The 25,297-nt window shown below is 37.0% G+C and overlaps 3 protein-coding genes across 4 annotated transcripts; all 3 read right to left on the bottom strand.

Annotated features, from left to right (window-relative positions):
* Positions 1 to 3,281: 3,281 nt before the first annotated feature.
* LOC131068062 (probable rRNA-processing protein EBP2 homolog) lies at positions 3,282 to 6,933 on the bottom strand. Of its 2 annotated transcripts, none has more exons than XM_058003275.2 (2): positions 5,766 to 6,933; positions 3,282 to 3,805 (listed from the first exon to the last, which is right to left on the bottom strand). In XM_058003275.2, the coding sequence occupies exon 1, from the start codon at positions 6,747 to 6,749 to the stop codon at positions 5,808 to 5,810; it is 942 nt and encodes a 313-aa protein (XP_057859258.1). In that variant the 5' UTR covers positions 6,750 to 6,933; the 3' UTR covers positions 3,282 to 3,805; positions 5,766 to 5,807. The 2 variants fall into 2 exon arrangements, 1 of the variants encoding a protein (XP_057859258.1); XR_009111904.2 differs by having other exon boundaries at positions 3,343 to 3,805; positions 5,695 to 6,932.
* An 11,157-nt stretch (positions 6,934 to 18,090) lies between these two features.
* On the bottom strand, positions 18,091 to 18,708 carry LOC131858830 (uncharacterized). Its single transcript, XM_059212283.1, has one exon. The coding sequence runs from the start codon at positions 18,706 to 18,708 to the stop codon at positions 18,091 to 18,093; it is 618 nt and encodes a 205-aa protein (XP_059068266.1).
* Positions 18,709 to 21,408: 2,700 nt separating this feature from the next.
* On the bottom strand, positions 21,409 to 24,933 carry LOC131068061 (pentatricopeptide repeat-containing protein At5g39350-like). Its single transcript, XM_058003273.2, has 2 exons — positions 21,690 to 24,933; positions 21,409 to 21,598 (listed from the first exon to the last, which is right to left on the bottom strand). The coding sequence occupies exons 1-2, from the start codon at positions 23,925 to 23,927 to the stop codon at positions 21,533 to 21,535; spliced, it is 2,304 nt and encodes a 767-aa protein (XP_057859256.2). The 5' UTR covers positions 23,928 to 24,933; the 3' UTR covers positions 21,409 to 21,532.
* Between the last annotated feature and the right edge of the window lie 364 nt (positions 24,934 to 25,297).

The following is a 25,297-nucleotide window of genomic DNA, read 5'->3' as shown; positions in this document are numbered from 1 at the left end:
AAGTTGGTATAATGATGAGGCACAATCATCATTGGTCATTAGAAGCACTTCTTACATCGTCGTGAGTTGAGTCCGAGACATCGTCAAGCGGTTGAGTCCAAGACCTAGGCCCCACCATTAAAACAATATTCCTATGAAAAGTCTTGGAGGTATCTATGTCCACCAAAATACAGGCATACGTAATGTAACCCATGAAGGAAGTAGCAGATACAACCTTCAAGAAGTGACTAATTGCATTGCCAACAGCTTAATAGAAGAATTATATTCAAAACTAGAGAAGAATATTCAATGGTCTAATGCAAACTGGTCTGATATTGAGGGAGGTTCAATGAGGGGATTGAAAAAGATAGACCAAAGCTTGACCGAGAGAGAGTGCACTCCCCACAACCATAATTTGTCGTCATGCACCAAACCTGTAATGTCCCCTAATTAAGACCTGTGCATAACCAATTAATAACCAAGTTATAATTTTGTTTTAAGTAAATTCAATCTTAATTTAATAACAACTCTTGGAGCTCAATCCCGATCGTCAACTATTCCGTCCCTTTTCCCAGAAGAGGTTCTTGCTTACCTAGGGAGCTCGACACCAGTTCTCTCTTAGGTCCCAGATTACTTGACTCAATCCTCTCGTCCTTAGGGCTCGCAGCCCAGACTTAGGAGGAGTCTTCACCCTTAGGGCACCCCTTGACTGGATTTACTCTGCCTCTCCCTAGCAGCCCATCTCCCTTGGGGATTTGGAAGAATACGGATTCGGTTGTTGATTGGATTGAATTTAGAGTTTGCTATAATATTTGGATATTAAACTTAACATGCACTTGGTGAATAATTAACTTCATTGTATATTAAAATTAATCGTCTAACCATTGTACATTAACGTTTGTGTGATTATTCATTCATTCTACATTTGCTCATATTGAACATTATTTCCATTATTTGGTATATTTGAATTAATATATTAGATTAATTTCCTATGAATTTATTCAGTTTCCTTAATCATGGGTATATTGACCCATAGTCATTTATTCCCTAATTCAATTTATATTCATATAGCCATTGAAGGTAAATGAACTTAATTTAGGCAACTCAAATTTCATTAATTATAGATGCTCTTTGTATTGGAGTGTATTATAATTTAGATAGTATGAATTGTATTTAATTTGTATGGATGAATTGTAATGTATTAAAGGTGCGTTATATATTTTACTCATATAAATGTATCACAAAGTATTAATTAGTGCCTTATAATTTAAATCGCATAAATGTATTGGAATATATTAAGAATGCATTATAGTCTTAAGTCCTATGAACGTATTGTATAGTAATGATTTTGCATTATAATCTCATTCGTGTGAGTTGCAGGGAAGGGCGGATCGGTACTTACCTAGGTTGTTGATGACCTTCTTTACTATCGCTGCATACCCTCAGATTTCCCGCAATTTTCCTCTGTAACTTCCGTGTGCTTATTATATTTCCCTTATTCATTGTCATCGGTATATAAAATATGCACCTAAACAGTCACGTTTAGGGTTACGTTTGTAATGGTTCGGCGCCATAGAAGAGTCCCGTCGTTTGGTTTAGATCCTTCTTTTGGCGTCGAAAATAGAAATCGATTAGTTTGAAACCGATTACCTTGCTTGCCACATTTGGACTAAAGAAATTGCGCTTTGATATTCATATCGTATGCATCTCATTCGCGCGATAATAATAAGAATAAAAATACTAACATTAGATACGGTTTTTTTATTACAAATGGTCATTTGTCATTGTTTAAATATAACATATTGGGGTCGGTTTATCACAAAACCCCTATCCTCTGAAGAGTCAAAAGAAAGCTTGATCTTGCCATCAATAAGAGGTCTCTACAATTCCAAAACCCAATTGTGCAATTCAAGAAGAAAGTGTCACAAATTGATAAATCTACAAACTAAGCCCCAACAAAGATAAAAATCTTCATTTTTTATCAAATACTATCTACAAATCACCACAAAGGAAGATTGTGAACAAGGAAAGAGCTATATATACATATCCAGAATTAAGTGCATTAAATTAATTCTAAGCAAACAACTCCTATTAATAGCATTTCAAACAGCCACGGTTTCATGAAGAGTCAGTGGGTAGTTTAGAGGAGATGCCTCTTTTGGAAACAAGGCATTACCATGGAAAGAGACGTGGCTCTTCAGACTATATAAGGCAGATCTTCATTGAGCAAAAGGGATCAGCACTCAGCAATAAATCGAATCAAAAAGACAGACAGTCAATGATAAAAAAACATAGGAAAGAACCAGTCAAAGTAAAGGATATAATGGAAGACTCATATAAAGAAGTCAACATCTGTCATCCACAAATCTGATCAAAGCAATGAACATGAGATCAACCGTAGTATCAATTCATAAGACAGCCAAGCAAAGTTGCATGGACATGGATACGGTATCGGATATGGATACGGCCATTTTTTAAGACCCCCAATATGGATACAGCTGAATGCGTCATTCATAAAAAACACATACACATATTTTTAACACAATTTTCTAAGTTATTCGAGGAGATTTTCATTACTTCAAAAGCAATATAGACACATAATTGCTACATAAATAATGATAAGTTGATATAACATTTTACAATATGCAAAAATAGTATAGCTGCATTGGAAGATAACCCAAAAAATGGGTCACTGAAATAGAAAAACATTTCATTTGTCTTTCTCATTTGGCGTAGGTTTTGTTAATACCAATTTTTTTTTTTAAAAAGGCATGAATGAAGTTTTTTAAAATTAAATTTAGGAAGATTTATGTCAAATTTTTAAAAAAAATCAAATCACATAGTATCTAGCATGGTTGGAAATCAAGGATTTTAGGGCATGTGTGTGGATACAATATTCAACATGTATCCAGGCTGTATCGGATACGTATCCATTTCGGAAACGGGAACGGATACAGGGATACGCGTGCCAAGGGAGGGACAAAGAAGTTTCTGGCTACTACGCAGCCAAGCAATGTCTATAGTATCAACCAAAAGCAGCCGACTACCAAGGCATGTGTATGGAGCAGTATATTAAAAGTCCGAGACAACCAATTCAAGCCGACTTTGATCTAGCCATAATCGTGAGCAGAAAACTTGATATAATGGTGACTGCAATTCGCACTAAAAGTATAGGTTCATATTAAGAGAATGTGTTAAGGAGAGATTTAATTAAAAGCAGGCACTGCTTGGACATGTTAGAAGATAGTTTACAGCAATTAGGAAAAAAGGCAAAGGATGCAATCAAAATAATATGACCAATGTAAAGTTTGAAAATAAAAGAATTAATAAATACAAATGTGTGTCTCTTCATTTTAAGAGGAATGATCTTTAAAAATAGACAATATATATAAGGGATTATTTTTGAAGAGTCAAGAGGGATATACATCATTGATGAGCAGATCCAAAGAAAAACAAAGAAGAGACAGCGGACTTTGATTACCAAAGAAGATCAAAGCATTCCACAAAGAAGCACATCAGCCTTGGATCAACTCCAGGAGTTGAACAGGTATACATCAAAGGACTTCTCTTCAGACTTAGTACTGCAGGCTGATATTGTATCAGACCTGCCATCATCAGCATTCAGAAAACACATCTTCAGATTCCGGTATCATCAGCGATCAGCGAGATACGCCTTCAGAAAATATCAGTATCAAACACCATCATTCATCATCAATCATTCCCAAATGCTTCTGCAGCAATATAAGAATCAGATTAACAAGATCAGCAAGCAATAAGCCTTCCAAAGTCGAACGGCAGGTCGCACTTCCAGCATAGCATTGTACACCTGCAGTTGATATCAGATCGGTCCATCAATCAATAGCAGTTGAGGGATTGCGATCTAACTATACATTCAACATCTTGGTATAATTAATACTCAGATCATATTTGTCAATTCTTTAGAGGTACATGTAAGCATCTTTATATTGAGACTATTATTAAGTGTATGGCTCTATGTTATAGAATGGATATGCATGTTGTCTGAAATCCACTTGTGAGAGAGAGGGCTTGAGGTGCAAGAGAAGGGTGGCGAGTGGGCTAATAAGTAGGCCATCCTAGAAGGACCATTGCGGCCTAAGACAAAGAGGGCACTTACAGAGTCAAGAAACCCCTTACGACCTCCGCCCAACTCCACAAGATGGCAACTATCAGTAGGGAGACGAGACATGGTTGGAGAAAGCAGGTACAAGCTGCCAAGCGAAAGGGTTGTGGTAGACATCCTCTCTTAGGCTTTGTGTAGAAATTGCTTCAGGCGAACCCACCATGTCTCTTCCCCCAATGTGTTTATAAATATAATGTGGCTTGACTAACCCTAACATATTGCATATGTCTCCCATGTTGTGATTGAAGATCCAAATCAAGGATCGTACTATTGAGGAAAGATTTATTCGGTAAGATGTAACCCTAACCCTAATTTGTTGCAGTTGTGATTTTAGAGTAAATTCTAGGGCAAATGAGGAAGGGGACATTACAGCCTATAGATTAATTAAAAGTTGGAGATAAATGTTAATGGCACAAATTATCACAATTCATTTCCTTCGCTTGAACAAATGAGTACTTCATGATTTATCACCCAATTTCATTTTTGACATAAGTGGCAAAAGGCTCCAATAACAGTAAAAAACTTCTGGCAAACAATATTCATTTGAAATGTCTTCTTATTTCAAATATATTTGCCATGTGAAAGCGTTAAACTTGCACTCTGTGGAGCACAAAATACAAAGTACATAACCAAAATTGATAAAGTGAAAATTACATGTTACTACTACTGTCTATATTCATGGGATCAATTATCACTTATCTAAATGTGAGTGGTATCAGGGAGGGGAGGGTCACGGATCTTGTTCTGCAGCCTCACCCATCCAGCTGCAATCATTTTAAAGTTTAAACAAATATTGGATCTTTTATTTCAATCATATAAAACTAATGGCAGATGGACATCGGCAAGTGCATTCCCCCTTCTAAGTGCTCCCTGATGATAACTAAGCACTCAGATAGGTATAAGCCAAGAAAATTACCTCATTAAACTCCTAAACAATTGCATGTAAAAGATGTATAACCCAAGAAATTATCTTACAGATTTTCTCAAAACATAAACAAAAGGAGCAAAAAAACTAAACTGAGAACCCTAACACAAATTTTACAAATACCTTGATTTGCATCAACCAATTTTTCTACCCTCCTGTGTTAATTTTTCTAGACGTGGGAAATAAAGTAATACCAAATTTTACAGATACCCAGCTGAAAATAACCAAAAAAAGATAGCCCTCGATTCATCTAAAATTCTACAATCCATTTTCAAGAGGCAAATAGTAGACTAATAAAGCCCACTATCAAAACGCCAACCTTTAATGTTTGAAAATAAGCACTTCAAACACTAAAATGAGAAAATAGGCATGCTATTCCCTGAAACCGTTTAATGAAACGTATAAAAACCCTAGGAAATTATCTTCCATCAGTTTTTGGATGATTCAGCATTAAATTAAATCAAAAGTAAACAAACTACACGCACTCTAAAACTAGTTAAGTCCTCAAAGTTACCCTCAAATTGATTCTGGTCTCAAAGTTACCGGCCACGATGGAAAAAAAAGTTGCACTTAACAATGTGCGTAAAGAAACAAGGTTTTTTTAAGTTGAAGGAACTTTAAAACATAAAAATGGCAATCATGTACTTACAGATACAATGGTAAATGCAATTGCTGCCCTCAATGCTTTATAAAGATAAAAATTTGTGTAAACCTTAATACCAAATTTACAAATGCGTCGCACACAGAAAGCCCAAAAGACCCTTAATTCATCCTTCTCTTCTTCTTGTTATTTTTCCGGTTCCCCGGAAACCCTGCAACATCTGCAGCAGAATCCGCAGTGTTCTGCTTCCTCATCCGCTTTGGCCCTCCATGTCCAAATTTAGAATCTTTATATTGTCTATTCTTCACCACTTTTTTCCCTCCGCCAAACTCGATATTTCTCCCCTTTTTGCCTCCACCAAACGCCATATTATTTCTCCCCTTCCCGCCCGAGCGATCGCCAGGTGAAACCCCAGGCCTGATCTTCTTCCCCTTCTGAAACGAACTCTTCCTTTCCTCAAAATCCAGAGGCATTTCATCGTCGCCGTCCTTAAAACCGCTATTCTGCCTCATTTTCCTCCATTTTTTAACTGACTCGAAATCTTCCTTCTTCTTCTTCGCCCTCTCCTTCAATTTCACCGCCTGGATAGCCTTGGACAACTTCTTCGCCTCCCTCGACTTTCTCCTCTCCTCCGCCTCCTCTATTTTCTGCTTCTGGAAAAGTAACTTATCCTTCACCTTCAGCATATGTTGATCTGTTTTCACCATTTCTGCGTAATAGTCTTCAGGTCTTAAGAAGGGGATTCCCATGGCCTGTAATTTTTCGTAGGCTTGGCGGGTACCCTCCAAAGCCTGCGTGTAAAAGGCCATCTCCCGCGCCAGGTCATCATTGGCGTCGATTTCACCTTCTCTTTTGTAATCTATGCAGAGCTTTTCGATCCAGTTGACGTTGTCCGGCCATCCGATCTCCTCAAGTTTTTCATGGAGACCAACGATGTTGTACACCGCATCTTTACGAGGCTCGTTTAGCGGGGTATCTTCTTCTTCTTCTGAATATTCTGAATCTTCTTCTTCCTCTTCGCTGTAATCATCTTCGTCTTCCACTGCTGCTGCTAATTCGTCGTGCTTGGCAAAATTCAATGCCCGTTCTTTGAGGACCGCCATGTTTCAATGTGCTTGACAGGATTGCACGGCTTACATAAGCTATTATTTCAAGCTCTCAGATATTTCATGAGAATTTCAAAATCTTCCAGGTTTAGGGTTTAAGAATTTTCTTCCTGGTTTTAGTTTTGAAATATTGTTTGTCATACATGTAGGTTTGTATGAAGGAAAAGAAAGAAAAGCTTTTTACCGTTCACTAGTCATTTTTTATTTTTTCAATGGAATTCTTTTTCTTACAAGATGATGAGCTCCTTCAATTTTTCAAATTTTTTTTTTTTTTTTTTTTCAATGAAAAGGAAATATCAAGAATTAATTATCAAGATATTAATATAATATAATTATTTCTAATGTTTTTTGGGGATCAAACTCTAAAATGAAGTGTTTTTCAAATTTGACTCTCTTGGAAATGCAAACAATCTATCTTTTTTTTTCAAACTTCTTTCGGTATTTTTTACCACCTCATTTCAAAACATGGAAGTTGATGAGAGTTAGTTCTTAATTGAGTAATAAAATTTTTGGTTTTCTAAAGAATATTATTTTAGTATCCTTTTTGATGAATATCACATGTGTGATTGAACTCTTCAATATAATATTTCTTTTTTGTTTTCCTAGCACTTTATCCCAAGTATGCTTACTAAAAGTATTCGTAATAAAAGTATTTATATCTTTGTTGTCTATGGGCACGCATTCAAGTAGTATTCCATTTACTCATCCATTTGTTGTTTTCCTCATTCAAGTCTTCTTGCTTTTGCTCGAGTTGTCATAGAAAACAACCTTAGGCCATCTACCTACTTCCATTTGTTCAATTCTTTTCAAATATCTTACGAGATGCATCATAAGGAATAAAAACTGCCCGCATTTAACTCAACATAATATCATAAGTAACCGAACTTTACATTTTGAACTTGCTTGTGATCAAGCACTTATATATTTTCTCAATTTGTTTCCACTTTGATTTAGATTTGCTACTAGCCCACAATTCACAACTATGGAGCACAACTAGGAGCACTAGAAGTCCAAAAAGAATCTAGGTAGTTTTTCAATCCCAAAGTTCGACCTCTCTACATATAATTTGAAGAGCATATAACATTTTTCATCTTCCGAAATCATATTCTTTCTACAACCCTCCCACCTTAACTTGTTGTTGAAGTCAATCCCAAGATATGTGTACTCCATAACTTCTTCAAGAATTGCCTTCAAAGTGGAACTTATGTTGGCTTTACTTTCTTCTATTAAGAGAAAATCATGACTTTAGTCTTGTTGATATTAACTTGCATCCCCACTATAATTCAACAAAGCTTAAGGGCATATAAGTGTTATTGCAAGCTCTAAGTCGAATTAGCAATCTAAATGAGGTTATCAACGTAAAGAAGAAGCATTATCACAAACTCCCCAAACAAAGCCCGTCTCCACCTTGTGAATTTAATCATTCCTCAAGCTTGTCCATATAAAGACAAAAAAGAGTAGGAGGTAAGGGGCACCCTTCCATGACCGTAGTGTCACTCCTAAAACTTTCTAGAATGCCTATCAAAGTTTTGATTTCGACTTTAAACTCTTCATAAAGCCTATGGATAGTCGCTCTAAGATGTGAAGGAATCCCTAGTTCCTCTATTCTATGTCATAGCTTATCTTTAAGGACCATGTCGAACGCCTTTTTGAAATCAACAAAACAAAAGATAAAAAAAGAATCCTTCCTCTTTCTCCCAAACTTTTTCAATTAAGTGCCTCAAAGTGATGTCATGATCAACTATAGAGTGTTTAGGCCTAGAACCGGCTTGCCCTTTTGCATGCTTATCTTTTTCTGCTACTCACACGTTGATTCTATTTTCTATCATACTACCAAATAGCCTTGCAAACAACAAGATTATGATTATGGTTTTATAGTTGGAAGGATTAATGATGTCACCAAAGAGGTATAGCTAGACTAGTTATCCACTCTTTGGGGAACCCTTGCTGAATGACATTGCTAAATGTTTTCCTAATGTGTGTTGTGAGAAATCTCACTCCCCACATTAGATACTCTACTTGAAGTTCAACCTGTAGCTATCAAGTATACACAAACTAAATGAGGTTATCAACGTAAAGAAGAAGCATTATCACAAACTCCCCAAACAAAGCCCGTCTCCACCTTGTGAATTTAATCATTCCTCAAGCTTGTCCATATAAAGACAAAAAAGAGTAGGGAGTAAGGGGCACCCTTCCATGACCGTAGTGTCACTCCTAAAACTTTCTAGAATGCCTATCAAAGTTTTGATTTCGACTTTAAACTCTTCATAAAGCCTATGGATAGTCGCTCTAAGATGTGAAGGAATCCCTAGTTCCTCTATTCTATGTCATAGCTTATCCTTAAGGACCATGTCGAACGCCTTTTTGAAATCAACAAAACAAAAGATAAAAAAAGAATCCTTCCTCTTTCTCCCAAAATTTTTCAATTAAGTGCCTCAAAGTGATGTCATGATCAACTATAGAGTGTTTAGGCCTAGAACCGGCTTGCCCTTTTGCATGCTTATCTTTTTCTGCTACTCACACGTTGATTCTATTTTCTATCATACTACCAAATAGCCTTGCAAACAACAAGATTATGAATATGGTTTTATAGTTGGAAGGATTAATGATGTCACCAAAGAGGTATAGCTAGACTAGTTATCCACTCTTTGGGGAACCCTTGCTGAATGACATTGCTAAATGTTTTCCTAATGTGTGTTGTGAGAAATCTCACTCCCCACATTAGATACTCTACTTGAAGTTCAACCTGTAGCTATCAAGTATACACAAACTAAATGAGGTTATCAACGTAAAGAAGAAGCATTATCACAAACTCCCCAAACAAAGCCCGTCTCCACCTTGTGAATTTAATCATTCCTCAAGCTTGTCCATATAAAGACAAAAAAGAGTAGGAGGTAAGGGGCACCCTTCCATGACCATAGTGTCACTCCTAAAACTTTCTAGAATGCCTATCAAAGTTTTGATTTCAACTTTAAACTCTTCATAAAGCCTATGGATAGTCGCTCTAAGATGTGAAGGAATCCCTAGTTCCTCTATTCTATGTCATAGCTTATCCTTAAGGACCATGTCGAACGCCTTTTTGAAATCAACAAAACAAAAGATAAAAAAAGAATCCTTCCTCTTTCTCCCAAACTTTTTCAATTAAGTGCCTCAAAGTGATGTCATGATCAACTATAGAGTGTTTAGGCCTAGAACCGGCTTGCCCTTTTGCATGCTTATCTTTTTCTACTACTCACACATTGATTCTATTTTCTATCATACTACCAAATAGCCTTGCAAACAACAAGATTATGATTATGGTTTTATAGTTGGAAGGATTAATGATGTCACCAAAGAGGTATAGCTAGACTAGTTATCCACTCTTTGGGGAACCCTTGCTGAATGACATTGCTAAATGTTTTCCTAATGTGTGTTGTGAGAAATCTCACTCCCCACATTAGATACTCTACTTGAAGTTCAACCTGTAGCTATCAAGTATACACAAACTAAATGAGGTTATCAACGTAAAGAAGAAGCATTATCACAAACTCCCCAAACAAAGCCCGTCTCCACCTTGTGAATTTAATCATTCCTCAAGCTTGTCCATATAAAGACAAAAAAGAGTAGGGGGTAAGGGGCACCCTTCCATGACCGTAGTGTCACTCCTAAAACTTTCTAGAATGCCTATCAAAGTTTTGATTTCGACTTTAAACTCTTCATAAAGCCTATGGATAGTCGCTCTAAGATGTGAAGGAATCCCTAGTTCCTCTATTCTATGTCATAGCTTATCCTTAAGGACCATGTCGAACGCCTTTTTGAAATCAACAAAACAAAAGATAAAAAAAGAATCCTTCCTCTTTCTCCCAAACTTTTTCAATTAAGTGCCTCAAAGTGATGTCATGATCAACTATAGAGTGTTTAGGCCTAGAACCGGCTTGCCCTTTTGCATGCTTATCTTTTTCTGCTACTCACACGTTGATTCTATTTTCTATCATACTACCAAATAGCCTTGCAAACAACAAGATTATGATTATGGTTTTATAGTTGGAAGGATTAATGATGTCACCAAAGAGGTATAGCTAGACTAGTTATCCACTCTTTGGGGAACCCTTGCTGAATGACATTGCTAAATGTTTTCCTAATGTGTGTTGTGAGAAATCTCACTCCCCACATTAGATACTCTACTTGAAGTTCAACCTGTAGCTATCAAGTATACACAAACTAAATGAGGTTATCAACGTAAAGAAGAAGCATTATCACAAACTCCCCAAACAAAGCCCGTCTCCACCTTGTGAATTTAATCATTCCTCAAGCTTGTCCATATAAAGACAAAAAAGAGTAGGAGGTAAGGGGCACCCTTCCATGACCGTAGTGTCACTCCTAAAACTTTCTAGAATGCCTATCAAAGTTTTGATTTCGACTTTAAACTCTTCATAAAGCCTATGGATAGTCGCTCTAAGATGTGAAGGAATCCCTAGTTCCTCTATTCTATGTCATAGCTTATCCTTAAGGACCATGTCGAACGCCTTTTTGAAATCAACAAAACAAAAGATAAAAAAAGAATCCTTCCTCTTTCTCCCAAACTTTTTCAATTAAGTGCCTCAAAGTGATGTCATGATCAACTATAGAGTGTTTAGGCCTAGAACCGGCTTGCCATTTTGCATGCTTATCTTTTTTTGCTACTCACATGTTGATTCTATTTTCTATCATACTACCAAATAGCCTTGCAAACAACAAGATTATGATTATGGTTTTATAGTTGGAAGGATTAATGATGTCACCAAAGAGGTATAGCTAGACTAGTTATCCACTCTTTGGGGAACCCTTGCTGAATGACATTGCTAAATGTTTTCCTAATGTGTGTTGTGAGAAATCTCACTCCCCACATTAGATACTCTACTTGAAGTTCAACCTGTAGCTATCAAGTATACACAACCAAGTCCTTAATTTTTCCTATCACGAAAATTGAATACCCATCTCCACTTCTTGAACAATGAAAAGCTTTGCTATAGTGTTGACCAAAGGAGTAGGGCAACCTCTATTTTTTGCTCATAAAATTGTCTTCCATTATCAAACAATTGAGTATTTATAATATTATTTTTTAATTTGCTTCTTTCTAGAATGAAGTTCCTTCCAAACTAGCTTGGTGTTATTCTTTCAAAGGTAAATTAGTTTTTCACATCTTGTGTTGATGAAATTAGCTTTTTTTTCTCAAAATCTACTTATACAACTTAATATTCTTGATTGACACTTTCAATGTTCTCTTAGCAATTTTATATTTCTCATCAAACCAAGTGATGAGGGCACAACCCGAGAGACAGAAAAACACAACAAATTGCAATAAAAGACACAAAAGATTTTATTATTATTATCTACAAAACATGCAATTAAAACACGTGCAAGTACAATCTAGAGGAATAAATCCTCATAGGTTGCAATACACAACTTATAGAGTTTTATGGAAAACCCTTACAATGCAATTTCCCAACCCAGAACTACACTCCCAAAAACTCAACTCCATAAACTCGCATACCACAACTCTAACAAGTTTCCTCCCATGAGTCGTAAAATAGCCTTCCAACATTTTGGATCTGAAATTACAATTTGGAAATTACCAATTGGTGGACAAATGCCAAAACATGAAATTGGAATTATGAAAATACAGCCAGATTCGAAAACTTGAAGCTTTCTGAAAAAATTGTCCAACTTCAGGCAACCATAACTTTTGATTCGGGAATCGGATTGAGGAACCATTTGAAGTGTCAGAAACATCTTTGAGAGAAGAATATGCTAAGAATTTTCTCTATTTATTCTCACCGTTTTCGAGGCCGTTTGACATCGTTTAATGCCACAAATTTGACTTGGAATAATCTTTTTCAATTTTTTGAGAAACTAATACTTGAATAACTTTCGAACCATAAATGATTTTAACTTGATTCTTTTTTCAAAGTGCTTATTTTTTCTTCCTTAAGATTCCTGCAAATTTTGGGCTCCATCCGCCTTTAAATAAAAACCTACTATTTTGGGCAGTCGGCTAGAAAAAGCAGCTTATCAATTATGAAAGTTGAAATCTCTTATTCACCCAAATGGGTATCCAGAACTTCAAAAACATTAAAAGAAAACTAAACAAAAAGAAATATTTTTGGGTGATGCAGGATTGCCCATACACCATTGGTTGCTCCTGCATCACCAAGCATTAAGCAAAAAACTATTTGTTAAGTGATTTATTTCTTTTCTCTTTTGCACTCTCCAAGTGTACCTTGAATTAAATTAGTTAACTCGTGACTATGGAGGTCATGTGAAGGGATTGTATCCTCCTTAAATAACCTCTCGAGAGTTTTCTTGAAGGTAAAGCAATTTTCTTGTCAAAAGAATTCTACCCTTTTGAGGTGATTGTTGAAATACCCATATCTAATGCAAGAGCTCTATTTTTATGGAATATTAGTATAAGTATATTTAATAGCATGTGCTTATTGTAGAGAAACTATTAATTAATAATGTTATAAATTTATTGAAGAAAATAAGAGATTCTAATTTTTTACATATGCTTTGGGAAAGTAATTAAATAAACATAATCAATAATTGTTTTAAGATAAAATAAGAGTTCATTAGGATGCAATCAAAAGAGTCTTCAGATATTTGAAGGGTACCTCAGGGTATTCTTTGTGTTATCATGGTAATTTGGTTGGAGATGCGATTTCCCTTGATATTCATGGTTATGTGGATTCAGACTAGGCAGACGATATTGATAGCAGAAGATCCACAAGTGCTTATGTGTTTACTTTATTTGGTGGTGCAATTAGTTGGATGAGTAAGCGGTAGGTTGTGGTTGCTTTGTCCACTACAGAAGAAGAGTACATTGTAGCTACTCATGCTTGTAAAGAAGCCATTTGGCTTAAGAGACCGTGTTCAAATATTGGAATAAAACAAGGTGCAGTGATAGTTTATTGTGATAGTCAGAGTGCGATCTGCCTAGCTAAGAACCTTACATTTCATGCCTAAACCAAACATATTGATGTTCAACATCATTTTGTCAGAGATATGGTCGAAGATGGTAGGGTGAAGTTGGTTAAGGTGGAGACTTTAATGAATGCTATAGATTCTTAAACTAAGGTTGTGAGCACAGAGAAGTTTTGATGGTGTTCAGAGTCTATGGGCCTCATGGCCCCTAGCAATTAATTTATTGTGTTTATACTCCTTTTTCTCTTGCAAGGTGTTCGACAAGTGGGAGAATGTTGGGAAAATGGTGTCTCAACCTTGCAATTACATGAGGTTACTATTTATAGTACAACTTTTTGTTTGAGCACGAAATGGTATGAAATTCTCCCCAAAGCTTCAAATTGGCTAGATAAGCATGCCAGTAAATTTTCGTCGCAAGATCACAACTAGTTTTGAAGATATAAAAGGTTTCATTTTTGAAGGGTACGATGAAAGGTTTAAATTTAATTTTGAGGAATTTACACCCTTTGGAATTCCCTAAAAAGTGGGTGTAACCAACATAGCAGTTATGAGGTGATAAAGAACTTCGTGAGTTTTTCGACGCATCAAACGGTTCATCAATCAGACAGCCGGTTCACAAGTTATGGCCTCTCGAAGTTTGGACTCCTGTAAAAGGAAATATAAAATTGCATCAAATACATAAATGAGTTGTAAAATGGAGGAACACGTGGTGATGTGTGTTTTGACACATCATAGGGCATCTAGAATGGAGATAAAGTCGACTCTACTTTATTGGGTGGTATTAGCCCATGGTTTTGTAATATCATTTGACGGTTTCTTGTATTGTATATCCTATATATGAGGTGCGTGAGATAGAGGTTGTGTGTAAGAGTTATGGCTATTGAGTTACCCCTGAGTCTCTTATTAGTGCTACTCCTGTGAAGAGCTTTCTCTACAAGTATATTGTAATCTGTTATTGGTTGTTGAATAATATATTGAGCTACTTTTGGAGTGTGGGGTTTTCTCCTAAAAGGGTTTTCCCCACGTAAATCATTGTGTTGTTGTGTTGTGGTATGCATGATATTATGTTGTTTTTTTTTTAAATTTGTAGCTATTGTAGCGATCTATAAAAGTTTTGCATTACCCCCCTTTCAAGATTAGTGTAGGAAGTTGTTCCACTACTTAACTTCCTTATAATATTTTATTGGTAAATTGTATAGTCTAATCCAAATAGTAGTCTCTTCAATGGACTGCTTCAAGAGGTCAAAGTTTGGTCCCAATCTTTGTTAAGAAATTGATTCCATCCATTAGGTGGGGCCTTCAATATTTGTTCTTTCGTTCGTCCATTAGGGCACTAGATCAAAAAGAAACCATTTGTCAATGATTTGATGCTTACTCTACCCCAATTCTTTTCACATCATCGACTTATTTTGGGGATTGTTGGTCACTTTCCTCCCATTTTACATACAAAGCTACATTTTGTATCTACTTAATTGTTTGTTATGTCTTTTATTATCTAGATAAAATGAAGTGCAACACCTTAGAGGCATGGGTAAGAAATTTTTATCCGCACATGGATTTTGATTTGGAGTGGCATATGTTGTTCTCACCCTTGTCCAAATAGTGAGTTTCTCCTGTAATGCTTCCAGTTAGGGTTTCTACCTCTCCACCTTGCAAAATTTGTGAACCATCCACCCCTTTCCGGTCTTTTTGGTCTTCCATGGTGATCTTACATCTCCTTTCTCAATAGGGAGCAATTTGCTGATGTTGTCCATACCATTCACCCTCATCATCCATTATGTCTTGGTTTTGTGTCGAGGCTTTGGTATCTCCAAAGTAATTCCTCCACCCATGTTCTTGTGTCCTTTGTTGATTCACCCATTGCCTACCTTGTGCCAACCAATTGAACCACCAGTTCTTCTCTGGCCTAGCCTGTTGACAAACATCCTAGTGATCTGCCTCCTTGGTTCTAAACAATTGTTTGTCATTGTTTGTTGCCTTTATCTTTGGGTGAAACTCTCCATGATCCCCCAATCTATGCTATTCTTGTCCGCCGTTGTTTGTTGTCTTTTTCTCACTTATATTGAATCAATGATTTAAGTCTTGTTAGAATTTACTAAGCATGCAACTAATGCAAAAATATTCAATTCATATCTTATTGAATGAAATTTAACCCTAATTTCTAGTTATTAGATTTGTTACACTTGAATAAAGTAGTCAAATTAATCATATTATGGATATAATTGTAATAGTATTTTTAATCTTATCTATGTTTCCATTATGTTTCTTCAAAATTCCCATAGCCTTGATTAAACCTTTTCGGTCCTTGTTTTAAAACTACTGTCACTCCTAACACTGACAAAATGTCATAATTAGCTCTCTCCCAACCACCTTCAAACATTCATCTCATTAGCATCAATTTATAAATCTCATCATCCATATTTTCCCATAAGATGATTGTGCAATTAAAATGCAAGAAAAAATGTGATTTTATTTTTACATATACATTAATCTATAAACCTTATTATATAATGCTTTTGAGTGCCATACATATCTACTAATAATAACATAAACTATTGTAAGCTTTTTACCTTCAAATGTAAATTATTAATGTTGACAAACATTCTACAATGGTAGTAAAAGATGGAGTGTAATAACATGAGCATTTTAACAAAAACTTTTATCACTCATCTTAAATTTAACAACCATTTATACATTAAAATATTAATATTTAATAATAAACATAATATTTCCAAAATAAGCAGCACATAAAATTTATGTCTCTAAGCACATAGTAAATAAAACAATTCCAAACTAAATTAAAACAGCTCCAATTTGGTATCTCCCAATATTTTTTAGATAAATGTATTTAAGATATTTATAGTAGTAATAGTTCATTTCTAATTAAAATCAATCATATTGAAAATCAAATTTAATTAAAAAATATTCATGAATTCACAAATCTATTAACTATATCACCAAGCAAAGGGATATGAAGCAACATTAATTTCTAGCTGTAAATGAGACAAAATCTTTATGCATTTGCATAAAATTACAAAATTGAATCTCTAATGTGAATATTAATATCAAATTGTCCACTTGACATCGACAAAAGATAATACAAATAATCCAAACACAAGAACTCTACAAAACGACAACTTCGAGTCCTCTCTCATTTCATGTTGGTCAAGCATCTTTTTGCTTACTTGGAGTTTTCCTCACCTTTTTGTTTTTTTTGCCATTCTCCACCTCCTCATCTTTTTTTTTCCTTTTCTTTTTAGGCAAGTGCTATCTATTAGTGGGGATAGCGCCCTATATTAATATCAGAATTTTTACATAATTTCATTACATAACCGGCAAGTCCAAACCTTAACACAAAAGGTATCTCGCTATACAAAGGGATACTAACTCTAACATACCCCTAACCTGACCAACCAATCCAAAATAAAGGACCTCCAAGCTAAATCGGGTTGATTATAGTGGAGACCCTCATCCCAATGTCCACCACCTTGTCTATACTACTGTCAGATAGCCAACCCAGCTCATCCTCCATCATCCTGCAGAAAGGGGTGAAGGACCTGTTATTAACTCCTACCCTGAAAACTTCCCAAGCCTCTGCCATAAAGTTTTCCTTCCTCTTCTGCAATACCACGGTTGCCACCCGATCTTCATCCTCAAAGTCTGAAATCTCTATCTCTGATAGAAAACACCTCGGGTTGAAATAGGGTCCCAGAATGCTTGCCCACTCTTCCTCTACTTCAATGACCGCACTCCCTACCGCCTTCGTGTCACATTCCATAACCAACTGGGGTATTTTTTCCATCATAGCTTCCTTGGTTGGCATCACATCCACTAGAAGGCACAACACCATCTCGTAAATGAAGTCGTCACACCAGTGCCTATCTTCGCTTAAGCCATTTTGGACTAACTCCACAATCGCAGCTTGACCATCCACATCAATGTCAAAGAGCCTATCACACTATTCTTCCAGTATTTCCTCCCGACATAAGCAGCTGAGCCCGAAATGGTGAACCATTGGATCTGAATATGGAAATTAAAATTGCCACAAAACAACTAAGAGCTAACTGGTTATTATAGATGCTCCACGTACCTACCCCATCAGGTGCCCAAATTGAGGCCAAATCGAATCTACCAAAAGAGGATCCTGCAAATGGCCTCTTCCTTAGAACTTAGTCATATCACTGTACTAACCACCGCCCTTCCTCTGATTCACTAGGTCACGGGATGCAAATGAAACCTAGAATTCCTTCCCATCTCAAAAATCGAACGACCTCATTTGAAAATAACAACATTGTCCAGGTTCCCCAGTCTCAACTAACAATGCTGCCGAACACTTGCTCTCATCCTATTCCTTGTCTAGGGATTAAATCTCTATCCTATGAAATGATTTTCCGCACTGTCACGGGCTAACCATCAACACTGTCAAATTCTCTAAGGTGGACTCTGGTTCCTCAATCCCTAGATTCGCCAATGCATCTGTAGCCTTGTTTCCTTCTCGAAACATGTGTTGGATGTGATAGTCTCCAAGCGAATCCAAGAGCATTTTGATCCTCGATAGCCAATTATTGAGCCGCCAGTTTTGGAATTTAGACAAGCTGATCCCATTTAGTATTATTTGGGAGTCTCCCTCTATAACAAGTTTGTCCATACTCTTGGTCGCACACCATTTTAAGCCTACCTCCAACGCTGAGATTTCTGCCACGTTATTTGTCACAAAGCCACCTGAGCCCGAGAAAGCTTTCAAAATATTTCCAAATTCGTCCCTTACAATTGCTCCTAGACCACCCCGACCTGGGTTGCCTTTACTAGCCCCGTCGAAATTTAATTTCAACCACCCTGGAGGAGGTCCCTGCCAAACCACATCCTTTCGCTTCCTTCTCTCATCTTTTAAACTATGGTCGTCGTTCTGTTTGAGGAACCAAACCTTTTCAATTTCCAAATCCCATTTCGAGATATATTTATATTTAACTCCCTGAATTTTTTCGTTGATCATTTCCTCAATGGCGAGCTTTATCATAGATATTAGCTTATGAACATTCAATTCTCTTCCTTGAAATACCCTCCTGTTCTGATCCTTCCACACGTGCCAAGCTACTAAGGAGGGGCCGATAATCCAGATAGGACCCTACTTCGAAAATCTGCCTTGAGTTGGCCATGACAATAGAAAGTCTTTGAACGTTTGGTTTCTGGCTACGTAGAATTGCATCATCTCTAGCAGCCATTCCCAACAACAACTCGCCACCGGACACCAATATAGGAGATGATTTGTTGATTCCTCCGCTTGTCTACACATTATACACATGCTGGGGCCAATGAAGCCAAACATTTTGAGTTTGTTACCCGTAAGGATCCTACCATGGAGTGCAATCCAAAGAAACGAACCTGCTTTTGGCAGAGGCAACTTACCCCAACAAAGGATAAAAGGCCAATCACTACTTTGATCCCTCTTCCTCTATAATTCATAACCCAAACTGACCCTGTATTCACCTGATTTAGATGCACTCCACATAAGACTATCCTCCTCATTTGAAGGGAAGACTTTTTTATTGAGGAGAATGCTATTAAGTCGACTATGATTAAGAGGATGCCATTCTCCTACTTTCTTCCATACCAACGCTGATGCCGACCAATGATGGAAATAATTTGCAACCCAGGGGCCCACTGAAGCTTCAATTTGGTTAACCCAGTCTTGATCCTCGAAAACCTCTGCCAAAGGCTCATCTCCGTTCCAGGAATCACGCCAAAACTTGGCTTTTTTGCCATTCCCTATCTTCCAAGTCAAATGATCTAAGAGGAGCCTACGACTTTCCCATAAGAATCTGCACATAAGTGAGCCCCTAATCGAGTTAGCTATCGTCAATATCCTCTCCGGGGATTGAGAATCAAGATATTTGGCTGCCATGATTCTACACCAGGGCTTTTGAGGATACTTGTACATCTTCCATGCAAGCTTTGCCCCTAAGGCTAGATTTTGCAAACTCATTTTTCTTAAACCAGCCCCCCCTTCTTCTTTGATCATATAGGTTGTATCCCAGCTGATCAAGGGGAGCTTCCTCTCTGATTTAGAGCCTTCCCACAATTTTTTTTTTTAGCACGTCGGCAATAGCTGTGGAGGCCCTTTTTAATAATGGTTTGAACCAAGGATGTAAGCACTACAGGCAAGAAGCCCCACTATTTCTCCAAAGTTCTCCCCAAGGTAAGGGTACTCCATTTTTAACATGGTAGAGACGAACCCGTGGGGGTTTGAACCTAGGTTGTAGGCACTACAGGTAAGAAGCCCCACCATTTCACCAAAGGGTCATCTCCCCTTTAAAATAATGGTTTGAACCAAGGATGTAAGCACTACAGGCAAGAAGCCCCACTATTTCTCCAAGGTTCTCCCCAAGGTAAGGGTACTCCATTTTTAACACGGTAGAGACGAACCCGTGGGGGTTTGAACCTAGGTTGTAGGCACTACAGACAAGAAGCCCCACCATTTCACCAAAGGGTCATCCCCCTCCACCTCCTCATCTTTGACAAGTACCACAAAAAGCAAAAAGCTATATAAATAGTGATCCACATTACACTCTATGCATCTAATTTTTTTATTTTATTTTTTGCGTCAGTGGTATCCTCGCAACCCAGCCCAGTGCACAACCCGTCTTATCTTGGTCTTACTTATTGTCAAGTTGGGGTTCAGGAGGGAACGAGCTGACGCGAAACTAATCAATTGGAGATCTATGCAACTAAAAACGAAAAATGAGAAACACAACGACAATGACAACATGACGAAAAACGGAATATTTAAAAGTTGCATATAAAAAACGTGTATATATATAATTTGATAAATAATAAACACCGTGACATAGTATACACATACCTCATCTCAGAATAAACTTGTATCGTAGTAAACCTCCATCATATAAGGGCTAGTTAATAAAAAAAAAATTAATTATTTAAAAGTATCACTAAAAAAAAGTAATAGTTAGTCTGTTTAAAATCAATGATAAACTTGAATATCATAAAGATTGATGAATAAAAAATTTAAATGTTACGAGTCTGACTGAAGTGCAAAACAATGACGAGTCAGAGATAGGACTGAATCGACTGATGTAATTGATTCATGCATAAGTTACATGCCTGAAAAATAGCATCTGCACTGTAATAATTAAAAAACAACAATTATTCAAACTGGCTGTGCGGTAGTTTTCAGTTAGGTAAAATGGAAGTTTAGTTAGCGTACTGCTCATCGCTTCAGATTACCAGCAACGACATAAAACGTTTAAGAGTGCTTCGAAACGAGTGTCGACAACGAGAAATGTCGTTTCGTTCGTTGCAACGGGTTCCATCACAGATGTACCAAGCCGCCCGCAAACCAAGCGCATCGGGTGAGATGCATCTAATTTTATGAAGCCAACAACACAACATGAATTGATAAATAATAAAAAATAATGAAAGGGAAAATATAACCTTGTCCTTACCATTGGAGGTCTGATATAAAATCTTTTTTTCAGATTGTTTCATTTAAAATCACAATAATCTTTACAAGAACATACTAAACTTCATTTAGCATCACCAATAATCTCTACAAGAACATTGTCCATGTTTAAAATGATGGAAACGGTTTGCATCTCTCACAACAATTTCTCTTCCAACAATCTTGGAGATAAATTTTGCTGCAATATGGCAATCAGCACAGATTCTAAGGTTCTTAACAACTCTAATAGTTGTTCTAGGGGGTGTGTTTAACAAACCGAATGCGATTGCCAACTTTTCACTATGATAACAGAGAAATAATTCTTTTTCCTCGTCCTCCACGGCATTTAATAAATGTTTTGAATCTGGAAAATACCCTGCTGCCTTCATCTCCCAAACCAATTCCTCCAACTTTGCATAAATCTCCCGTGTCTGTGGATGTGATCTGTCGCCTACACAAAAAACATGTACTATTTTGTGGTCTTCAATCCAACTACATCCAGGGATCTTTTTAATTCCTCTATCTTTCATCAATCTTCTTACCATTTGAGCTTCACCCCACCTGCCCGCTTCTGCATAGATGTTTGAGAGAAGAACATAAGTTGCAGCGTTTTTAGGATCCAAATCAAATAGCAGCATTGCTGTTAATACTCCTAAGCCTAAATTCATATGTGATCTACAAGCTCCAAGGAAAGACGTCCACACAACCACTACAGGTTTGATTGGCATCTTAATGATAAAGTTTAGGGTGCTCTCAAGATAGCCAGCACGAGCAAGAATATCAACCATGCACACATAATGATCAACCGTAGGGGTGAGGGAATAAGGGTTACTCATATGATTGAAGTATGTACAGCCCTCATCCACTAACCCTGCATGGCTGCATGCACATAGAACACAAGCAAAGCTTACAATATTAGGATGTGTTCCAGAGTGCTTCATTATTTCAAATACTTTGAGAGCATCCTTGCAAAATCCATTTTGTGCATAGCCTGCAATCATTGCATTCCACGAGATGATATCTCTTTGAGGCATTCTGTCAAACAATTCGCGTGCCTTGTCTATGTTTCCACATTTTGCATACATGTCTACTAGGGCCGTTGCAACTGCAACATCTGATAAAATTCTTGTATCCTTTATGCTTTGATGTATGTCCATACCATGTTCCAAAGCTCCCATTTTGGCACAGGCAGGGAGGATGCTGGCAAATGTTGTAGAGTCTGGCTTTACACCTGCCAATTGCATTTTTTTGAAAGTTTCTACAGCCTTTTCAACAAATCCATTTTGTGCATATCCTGCAATCATTGCAGTCCATGAGACAACATCTCTTTGAGACATTCTGTCAAACAATTCAAGTGCCTTCTCTACGCTTCCACTTTTTGCATACATGTCTACTAAGGCAGTTACAACTACAATATCTGAAAAAATTCTTCTATCCTTTATGCTTTGATGGATGTGTATACCCTGTTCGAAAGCTCCCATTTTGGCACAGGCACGGAGGATACAGGCAAAGGTTGTCGAGTCTGGTTTTACACCTGCCAATTGCATTTGCTTGAAAGTTTCTAAAGCCTTTTCAACAAATCCATTTTGTGCATATCCTGCAATCATTGCGGTCCATGAGACCACATTTCTTTGAGGCATTCTGTCAAACAGTTCACATGCCTTGTCTATGCTTCCACATTTTGCATACATGTCTACCATGGCCGTTGCAACAATAACATCCGACAAAATTCTTTCATCCTTTATGCTTTGATGGATATCCATTCCCTGTTCCAAAGCTCCCATTTTGGCACAGGTAGAAAGGATACTGGCAAAGGTGGTGGAATTCGGCTTTACACTACCCATTCGCATTTGCTTTAAAATTTCTAAAGCCTTTTCAACAAATCCATTTTGTGCATACCCTGAAATCATTGCATTCCATGAGATGACATCTCTTTGAGGCATTCTATCGAACAGTTTCTGTGCCTTGTCTATGTTTCCACATTTTGCATACATGTCTACCAGAGCATTTCCAACTATAACATCTGAAAAAATCCCCCCTTCTATTATGTTTTGATGAATGTCCATACCCAGTCCCAAATTCCCCATTTTGGCACACGCAGGAAGGATACTGGCAAAGGTTGTGGAATTTGGCTTGATACCTGCCGAATTGATTTGCTTGAAAGTTTCTAACGCCTTCTCGACAAATCCATTTTGTGCATATCCTGCAATCATTGCAGTCCATGAGAAGACATCTCTTTGAGGCATTGCGACAAACAGTTCACGTGCCTTCTCTATTATTCCACATTTTGCATACATGTCTACCAGTGCATTTCCAACTATAATATCTGACAAAAACCCTCCTTCCGTTATGCTTTGATGGATATGCATACCCTGTTCCAAAGCTCCCATTTTAGCACAGGCCGGGAGTACACTAGCAAATGTAACTTGATCGGGTTGTAAACCTGTTTGTTGCATATGGTGAAACAGTGTGACTGCCTCTTGAGGACACCCATGTCTTCTGTACGCTGTAATAACCGTATTCCATGAGAAGATGTCTCGTTCTTTCATGTGATCGAAGACTTTTCTAGCATCCACCAAACTTCCGCACTTGACATACATGTGAATAAGCTTATTATGAAAAGTTGTTCGTGTAGCAAAGGCAAATCGCCTGTGAGCGATGAAAGAGTGGACATTTTTCACTCCTGAAAGCAAGTTGTTGGGAATACAGGTATGCAACAATCGAAGATATGTAGAGCAGTCTTCAGGGAGTTTGTGTGTGTTCAGCGCCTCTTTCAACATAATGCTGTTAGATTGAGATGAGTAGTGGATGACAATGCATTTTACAACTGTAATTGGTGTGAGGAAAATGTGCAGTATTATTCAGTCTACGTGTTAGCACAATGACATCGCCACCGGTAAGGCTGGAAGCATTTTCAATTATACCAAGATCATAACATAGAATCAAGTTACAAACCCTAGATGAAATAAATCAAAACCTGGAGACTTCTTGTTCCCATTCTACAACCAAAAATATTTTCACAACATTTGAATGAACAAAGGACATAAATTTGAGAAGAGACGATCACTGCCAAAGAAAATTATTTTGTTAAAAACCTTACACCCAGTGAGACCAAGCACCCACGACAATTATCAACCCATGAAACCAGACATTTCAGCACAATCTAAATCCTATCCAGAGATATTTTAGAAAATAAGGCACTAACACAGTAGCTAGAACACAATACAGACTTAGTGTCCCCATTTAGGCTCTGTATGGAAACTCCACAGCAACTCCAAGGAATGATCTCGTAATGGAATTGAGAGAAAACAAAACATATTGGACTGTGAATGCTATTTCTCTCCCAGACTTTTGCTCGGGTTTAGCCTAATCCATGGTGGCAACAACCCCCCTTCACAATCCTAAAACTGTTCAAAGTATAGTTCGTCCGATGAATAAGGAATAATGATTTTATAATAAAAAATTATATGATATAGTTGTTGGAATTTTGAGATTTTTTTATTTTTTATTGGGAGGGAGAAGATAAAAATTACAGAATTAGATCCAAATACAATATCAGATGAAAAAACTCAGCTGTAGCCAATACATAAAGACAACTGAGGCAAAAACATAAAGACAGCTCTAGCAAAACATAGAGACATTCGTCGCAACCAACAATAGCAATTGCAATGATAGAAATTGTTGTAGCAGCCCACAAACGAGCCATAGCATATTCTCCACATTATGAAATTGTACCAAGCTGAAAATATTGAAGCTGGTAATAGATCGTGCTTAGTCAATAAAGTTAGCAGGACAAGCAAAACATCCTTCCTCTCTGAAATATCAAGTATTGGATAGATCTGGCTGCACATAGTCTTCAAATTTTTGCTTGAGTGAAACCTTGTGCTTGAGCTGAATTAGAAGATCTTCTATGTGCACCTTGATAGCATCATTATTGATTTGATCTTTTAAAGAGGTAGCTATAAGCATCATTTGGGTTAAGAGGCTACAATAAATGGTTTGAATTTTGATCTCCAATGGAAAAAAGGAGTGGGATAAGGTTGTCAAGCATCTAAATTTTCAAATATGTTTTATTATAGTAAGACGACAAGATTTGGGTATCACATTGTAAGCACATGAAGATATGAGAAGAGAAAAATTCCAAGACCAA

The sequence above is a fragment of the Cryptomeria japonica genome, chromosome 10, assembly GCF_030272615.1.
Source record: "Cryptomeria japonica chromosome 10, Sugi_1.0, whole genome shotgun sequence".
NCBI lineage: Eukaryota > Viridiplantae > Streptophyta > Pinopsida > Cupressales > Cupressaceae > Cryptomeria > Cryptomeria japonica.
The sequence above is the reverse complement of the archived record's forward strand: the minus strand, read 5'-3'. Positions and strand labels throughout refer to the sequence as shown.

Bases quoted from the DNA above. Each gene is read 5' to 3' on its own strand.
- LOC131068062 (XM_058003275.2), bottom strand. From the start codon at position 6,749: ATGGCGGTCCTCAAAGAACGGGCATTGAATTTTGCCAAGCACGACGAA.
- LOC131068061 (XM_058003273.2), bottom strand. From the start codon at position 23,927: ATGTTGAAAGAGGCGCTGAACACACACAAACTCCCTGAAGACTGCTCT. The intron at 21,599-21,689 runs GTAAGAAGATTG...TTTTTTGTGTAG, and splicing joins GGTGGGGTGAAGCTCAAATG to GCGACAGATCACATCCACAG.
- LOC131858830 (XM_059212283.1), bottom strand. From the start codon at position 18,708: ATGATAAAGCTCGCCATTGAGGAAATGATCAACGAAAAAATTCAGGGA.